The 7757-nt window shown below is 57.0% G+C and overlaps 1 protein-coding gene across 1 annotated transcript; it reads right to left on the bottom strand.

Annotated features, from left to right (window-relative positions):
* Positions 1-3931: 3931 nt before the first annotated feature.
* ZNRF4 (zinc and ring finger 4) lies at positions 3932-5011 on the bottom strand. The gene has a single exon (XM_045804302.2). It carries the CDS (start codon positions 5009-5011, stop codon positions 3932-3934), a length of 1080 nt encoding a protein of 359 aa, XP_045660258.2.
* Positions 5012-7757: the final 2746 nt, after the last annotated feature.

Here is a 7757-nt window from a genome sequence, read left to right as displayed (position 1 = left end):
AGGCTGGCACAGGCTGGCCTCGCTAGGCTGGCGGTCCTTGGCAGGGCCCAGCCTCCCTGAAGGCGGCTGGAGAGGCGCCCAGTCCTGGCTGTTCGGGGACTGAGGCGGCTGGGATGAAGCTGAGGCCCCTTCTCGGAGGGGGCAGGTTCTGACTGGGGGGCAAGGACTCTAGGTACACTTATTAAGCACCCACTGGATGCCAGACCAGGCCTTTGCCCATGCTGTTCTAGCTGCCAGGATCACTTTTCCTTTTCACGGTGCTGATTCCTGCCCTTGCTGCTCTCAGTCGAGAAGACACCACCTCCAGGAAGCCTGCCACATTTTCTGGGTTGGGTCAAGCACCTCCCTTTGGGCTAACACGGTGCCTGAGCTTCCCCCTCACCGCTCTGATCATCCAGTATTCTAGCTGGGCTGTGGGCAGGTCACTTAGTCGATCAACAAATACGAACTGAGCACTTAGGAAGTGTTAGGCACTGTGATTACCATCATCCATGCTTCGGGAGCCCTGCGGGGCCCATTGCTACTGCTGTCCCCACCGTACAGATGGGAAAACTGAGGCTCAGGAAGGGTTATTGGTGGAAGTCAGGAGTCCTGGAGCACAGCAGGGCCTCCATGAGGGCTGGTTTCTATCCCCAGTGACGGTGAGGTCACTCCCACCCCTGGCAGACCGGTTGTGAGAAAAGTTATCTGTCCCATGACCTGGGGTGTGTCTGCTTCCCTGTGGTGCCTGTGATCTTGAAGGAGGCTCACGCTAGAGGCGAAAGGGTTCTTTCTTTCTTTCTTTCTTTCTTTCTTTCTTTCTTTCTTTCTTTCTTTCTTTCTTTCTTTCCTTCCTTCTTTCTTTCTTCCTTTCTTTCTCTTTCTTTCATTCACTCCTTCAACAAACATGTGAGTCGGGTTTCACAGTGTGTCCAAGTGGCAGGCAGTGCTGGCCAGCCTTAATATCTGTTATCCCGTCTTCCCTAGGAATAGAATCTCTGGTTTTCAGCGGGGCTGTTGGCCACTCAGAATAAAGACTACATTTCCCAGTGTCCTTTTAGGCAAGGATAGCCACGTGACTCAGTTCTGGCCAATGGGGTGTGAGCAGAAGTGATACATGGGATTTCTTAAAATCCTTGAAAGGAAGTGGGGAGCTCTTCCTCACCCTTTCCTCCTCATTGACTGGAATGCAGATGTGATAGCTGGAGCTCAAGCAGCTGCATTGTCCCATGAGGAGGTGGCCACTTGCTAAGGATATGGAGCAATAACATAGAAGGAGCCTGGGCTCCTTCCATAGAGCCTCCATGCCATCCCTGCACTGACTGTTCATAGTCATGATCTCCATGTGCTTAATCCGCTCTGGTTGGGTCTTGGATCCCATCAACAGCCCCAATTCTGATTGCTACATCTGTCCCTCCCAGTCCGTCTCTCCATTCTCACCCCCTCTCATACCTTCCGGATAGAGAGGCCTGTCTGCCTTGGCAGTGCCAAGGGCTATCCCCAGCTGCCAAAACAGGATGTCCTGGATAGTGTAGCCTCTATTTATGGCATTACACAGAGGTGGGAGCAAGGGCCCTCAGAAGCTGGGTGTGAGGTCCTCATCACGGAGCTGCAGCCCCTCAAGGACCACGTGCAAGGACCTGAGCCCACCTGTACACACACACACACACACACACACACACACACACACACACCAGAGCCAGGACCAAGAGCCCATCCTTTGCCATCATCAATTCAAGAAGGGAGACCCTTTTCCTTAAACCACCTTGAAGTTTCCCAGCTTTGTCATGAAGTGCAGACGGCAAAGCACAAGTGAACACCACTTCCATATGTGTAACACAGGAAATTTTTAACTACACACACATATTCCCTTGTGGACCACCAAGACCAGACTGCTGAGTCCAAATTCCATCATCACTCACCTGCTGCACGACCCCAAGCAAGTGACTTGGCCTCTCTGGGCCACAGTTGCCTCATCTGGAAAACAGAGACCTAGAAGTGCTGCTGAGAAGGATTTTCTCTGAGCTACTTAAAACCCCTCAGCACCCCAGAATAAAAATCAAATTCCTTCCCCAAATTTACAAGGTCCTGTACCAACGGCTCCCGTTCCCTTCCCGCCCTCACCTCCTCCCTGTCCCCTCCCTCGTTCACTCTGCTCCAGCCACAAATACTCCTTCAACATGCCAGTCCTGGTGCTGCCCCAGGACCTTTGCATGTGCTGTTCCCTCGGCCTGGACTACTCTTCCTGCACACTCACCTCCTTTTTGCCATTCCAGTGTCTGATCCAATGTTCCCTCCCTGACTTTCCTCATCATGCCTGGCATGTGGCCAAGCAACTACCCCTCACTCATTGCCCAGAAGACCCCTTAACGTGGCCCAACCCTTCTGAAGAAACACCTTATCTGCTCTACATAAAATTAATCCATATCTGAGCTGGTCTCTGAATCCAGGTGCAAACTCAGAGACAGGGGACTGAGGAACGTGTTAAATAGCACCAGAGGGACAAGTTGGGCGAAACCCAGGCAGAGATGTCACCACAGAGTATACGACCCAGTGGCTTCAACGAATAAATTGCAAGGCAAGTAAGAGAGCAGGAGATGGGGAAGCTGTCGGTTAAGACTTAGGAGACCACCAATGACTCTAGACTTTATGTAGGTCTCGACCCAGACAACCTAAAGAAATGCGCCTCACAAGCGTCCACATTTCTGTGTGGCCGCTGGGTGGATATCTGATGCTATTAGAGAATCGTTATTTTGAACATGATACGGAAGTTTGTGGGGTTCTTTTTAAAGAGTCTTATCTTAGGGGCGCCTGGAGGGCTCAATCAGTTAAGCACCTGACTCTTGATCTCAGCTCAGGTCTTGATCTCAGGTCGTGAGTACAAGCCCTGCGTTTAAATAAAATAAAATAAAATAAAATAAAATAAAATAAAATAAAATAAAATAAAATAAAATAAAATAAAATAAAATAAAATAAAAAGGAGTCCTCTCTTAGAGCAGGGGTTGTCCCCCTTGGCTCTGCTGACCTCAGGGCTGGGTCATCGTAGGTTGTCCTGTGCACTGGTGGGGGGGATTGGGTCAAGCAGCACCCTGGCCCCCGCCCCCTTGATGCCAGGAGCACGTGGGAGTGACAACCACAGATGTCCCCAGATATCGCCTAGAGTCCTCTGGGGACAAAATTCCCAACCCAGGTGAGAACTGCTGCTATAGAAACACCAAATGTTTACAGATGAAAACCATCTGGCATTTGTGTCAGAACGACAGGGAGCGGGGAGAGTGGAAGGGTGCACGAGTCCAGAGGGGCCCCGGATAGGTAATTGTCAAATTTCAGTAATGGGTGCATGTGTGTGGGGGGGGTCATTATTCTGTTCTCTCTAGTTGAGTGTGTTTGACGTTTTCCACTGTAAAAAGTGGCGATGACGGGGAAATTCAGATCAAAGCTGGAGGTAAGTTCACCATAACTGATGTACCCACATCACTTTCTTGGTGGGGACAGGTGAGCGTGCTGTGCCCGGGGCAGGAGGCGAGCATGACGGGAGGCCGGGCGAGGGGTACGTGGGAAGTCTCTGTAGTTAGTACCTTTGCCATTGTTCTGTACGCCTAAAACCAGTCCAAAGTAAAAATTTTATTAAAAAAAAGATGTTGAAATGCAGAATGAACAAGCCAATCTGGGATCGCAGCCCACGTGCCCAGCGCTGGAACGGAGGCGTGGGGCGGCCCCGGAAACAGCCTCCCTCCCCCGTGTCTTCTCACTCACCCGCGGGCACAGGGAGCCAGCCCCAGGCTCAGAGGGGATGTGCCACATGGGTGGCCTCAGGGGCCAGAAGCCGGGCGGCCCCACAGCAGTCAGGGCGAGAATCCGCTTTCAAACCCACTTTATTCCTCTAGACTAGAAACACTCCACATTTCCACCCTCCCTGCCCCGATCGTGGCCAGCCCGAGGCCGCGGTGCCTCACAGGCGTTCTGGGGGCCTCTGGGAGGACGCCGTGGCCTCGGCCAATCCCAGGGACGTGGCGCTGGAGTGGCCCTGTGAGCCGGCTCGGGCCAGCAGCTCCAGCCTCCGCGAGCGCAGCCGGGCCTGAATGGCCCAGATGGGGGGCCGGTGGCCGGGCAGCGAGGGGTCCTCATCGCCCAAGCTGTCGACGGTGGAGTCGGAACCGTCTTCCGTGCCGGCCACCGACTGCTTGCACACGGGGCAGGAGCGCCGCGCGGCCTGGGAGAACCAGGGGTCGATGCACTTGCAGTGGTAGGTGTGCGAGCAGGGCAGGATCTTGAGCTGGTCGCCCTCCTCGTACTCGTCCAGGCAGATGGCACACAGGTCGTTCCGGCGTGTGAAGGTGCGGACCTGGGCCTTCGGGCAGGCCCGCGGCTTGACCGCAGGCCCCCGGCTCCACCAGGCCCAGAGCCAGTTCCACAGCTGGCGGAGGACCAAGACGACGGACGTGAGCAGGGCCAGGGCACGGCCCAGCACCCAGGACACGGCCAGCACGGGGTGGCAGTCCAGGTCGGGGCACGGCGGGTAGTCGGGCAGCAGGAGGACATGGGCCGCCTTGTCGCAGCGCACGATGACCCGCAGGTCCTGCGAGGCGGCCTCGCCGACGAACACCGAGGGGATGGCGATCTGGCGCCGCAGGTCCTCATAGACGTGGGCCATGCGCACGAGCTCGTCGGAGCGGACGTTGTGCACGATGGCCGCCTCGAAGCCGGCCCGCTGGGCGTGCAGCACCTTGAGGTCAAACGTGCAGTCGTACCGGCGGATCAGCACGATGGCGCCCAGCGAGCCGTTGCCCAGCCGCGGGCCTTCGATGGGGTGACACGCGTTGGCCGGCTTGGCCTCCATCAGGTAGCCCCGCACGCCCTCGGGGGCCAAGGGCACCCCGAACAGGGCCGGCAAATCCGCGAAGTCCACGGTGCTGGCATTGCCATCCAGCACGGCCCGCACCAGCGCCTCGGAGGGCACCAGCAGCGCCAGCAGGATCAGCGAGGCCTCGACGGCCCCCGGGGCCCGCGCTGGCTGCTGCCGCCACCCCATGGCCACCCCCCGCCCCTCCTCTTCCTCTTCCTCCGGCTGCTGCGTGGAGCTAGGTCCCGCTGGGGACAGCAGACGGGAGGCCTTCGGGCATCTCCAGGGCCTCCCGGGGGGCCCGTGGCCGAGGTGGGAAGGGAGGTGAGCGCGAATGGGGGCTCAGAGGCAGGAAGGCGGAACAGCGGGGACCAGGGCGTCCCTAGGCGGGAGCTGCTCCCCACAGCAGCCCAGCGAGCATCGTGTCTTTGAAGGCAGGTCTCAGGAGCAGCTGACGACCCAGGCGGCCTTGCTGGCGGATGACGCTGAGGCCAGGAAGCCCCAGGGTTCTAGATGCCCTTGGCCTCTGTGACATCGTCCTGTTCCATCTTGTCCCCAGGAGCCTCCAGTTGCCTAGGGCTGTGGCCAGGACAGAATTCCTGGTTCTCTGACCCGGGGGCCTGAGCAGCCTTTGAGAAAACCTGTGGAACGCTCAGAGCTTCCCAGTTCCTGGACCTCATAAGGCTCAGGGGTGCCACAAAGTGGGCTGGTGGCCCCGGTGGCACGGACCCAGCACCTATACTCCTACTGTAGAGCGTCATCTCCCCGAGACTCTCAGAGACCCACCGAGGGAGATGCCAATGTCACCCCCTTCTGAGATGCCCCGAAGGACCCAGACTTGTTCAGGGCACACTTTCCCCATGAGGCCGGTTGTCAAAACCCAAATTCCAAACCTCCTGCCTCTGTCCCCCTCTAGTCACTCTGTTTCAGCCACACGTTGCCGTTCTTTCAACACACCAGGCCACGCCAGGTGCGGTCCTGCCCCAGGGCCTTTGCACAAGCTGTACCTTCTGCCTGAAATGCCCTTTCTCCTGGGGCCAGCTCTTTCTCAGGACTTCGGTCTGAGTTCATATGTCCTCAGAGTCTAACTAGATTTGATTTGGGGGGAGAGAGGTGCCCAGGTCAGGGTGGAGCTGGTAGGAGTGGGTGGTCCCTGTTCTCTGTCCTCACTGCCTGGAATCCTCCAGTTCTGCACCAACTTTATTCTCCCACCTCGATGCCTCCTCTCCAGCCTGGTCCCCAGCGGTCTCCCCCATCCTCAGCCACAGCCTTGGGTATCAGCCTCATGTCCTCCCCACTTCTTATTCCCCAAACCACTCACCCTGAGTCTGCCCCCTGCTGGTCTAGGCAGCCTGCTCAGGTCTTGATTGCTGGGTCTGCCATTCACAAGCTGTGTGACACAAGGTAAATCACTCATCCTCTCTGGGCCCCAGACTCCAGATCTGTAAAGTAGACATAACGACGAGGAACGCATCTCATAAGACGGGTGTGGTGAGAAGTGAATGAGACAATGCATGATTGGCGCTTGGCGGTGGGTCTGACCTTTTCCCTCCCCCAGACCAGACCTGCCTTCACTTTGAGATCTTTCTAGTCAGGGATTTTTCTAAAATCTCAATCCTCCTGTCTCTCCCATTGCTCCCCATTGCCCTCCAGATGCAGCCCACACTCCCCTCTGTGGCCCACAAGCCCCCCACACTCCCCATGATGGTCAAGACCCTGCCAGTCTCTTAAGTCCGAGGCTTTTCAATGCTGCGAATGCGTCACGAGTCCTTGACCTCTAGAGCTTCGCAAATGCTGCTTCCAGTGCCGGGAACAGCATTCTGTCTCCTCAGTGGCACTCGGCCAGGCTGACCACTTACTCTTCAGGTTTTCTCGGTAGCCGAATGCCTCCCAGGGCAGCCCTCAGGGAGCAATGGAGAAGAGACAGAGACATACGGGGAGAAGGCCTGGCGGTAACAGAAGCAGACATCGGAGTGACAAATCCACGAGTCAAGGGCACTGAGGGCGGCTGGCCACACCAGAAGCCGCTGGGTGGGGGGCAGGCCACGGGGCAGATTCTCCCTCTGAGCCTCGAGAAGGAGCCAACCTTGCCAACACCTTGATTTTGGACTTCTGGCCTCCAGAGCTGGAAGAGAATAAATTTCTCTTGTTTCCTGACGCCCCCCCAGCCCCGCCCCCCGGCTTTGTGGCCAGGGTACATTGCGACAGCGGCTTGTAGGCAAGGAATAGTCTCTGGAATCCTTGTCCCAGGTCTGTGTCCAGGTGAGCCAGCCAGGGCAAGGTGTCACCGCGCTGAGATCAGAGGGTGAATAAGGATGAACTTGGTGTAGGAGGGCAGAGAACAGCACACTGGGAATGTGAACACAAAGTGAGAAGGTCCTCAGGCAGGGGAGGGGGGAGAGAGGGAGAGGGGAAGGAAAGAGGAAGAGGAAGGGAGGGGGAAGGAAGGGGAGGAAGGGAGAGTGGAAGGGGGAGGGAGGGAGAGAGAGAGGGGAAGGAGGGAGAGGGAGGTGGAGAGGGAGGAAGGAGGAGGAGGAAGAGAGGGGGAAGGAAGGGGTGGAAGCCAGAGTGGGGGGGGGAGAAGAAGAGAAAGTGGGGGAGGGAGGGGAAGGGAGGGAAGGCAGGGGAGGGAGGGGGTGGGAATGGGGTGGGAGGATGGACAACCTGAGTGTCTGGAAAGAGGGTCTAACTCAAGGACAGGAGGGGGGTGGGCAAGGCCACAGAGGACGACGGGAGCCACAGGAAAGTTGCGAGGCAGGACGTGGTCACATTGCTTTTCCCATTTCCACTCTCTGTATTTCTGCACTGCTTGGCTTTTTTGCGATGGAACAAACTCACTTATTACTCCTGAAATAAAAAGCAATTAGTGTTTCTGAAAGAGGCTTCTGGTTGCTGTGGCTGGAGGGCGAGGACTGGAGAGGGAGAGGGAAGCGGG

Source organism: Ursus americanus, chromosome 14 (assembly GCF_024610735.1).
Source record: "Ursus americanus isolate L20-20 chromosome 14, mUrsAme1.1.p, whole genome shotgun sequence".
Taxonomy (NCBI): domain Eukaryota; kingdom Metazoa; phylum Chordata; class Mammalia; order Carnivora; family Ursidae; genus Ursus; species Ursus americanus.
The sequence above is the reverse complement of the archived record's forward strand: the minus strand, read 5'-3'. Positions and strand labels throughout refer to the sequence as shown.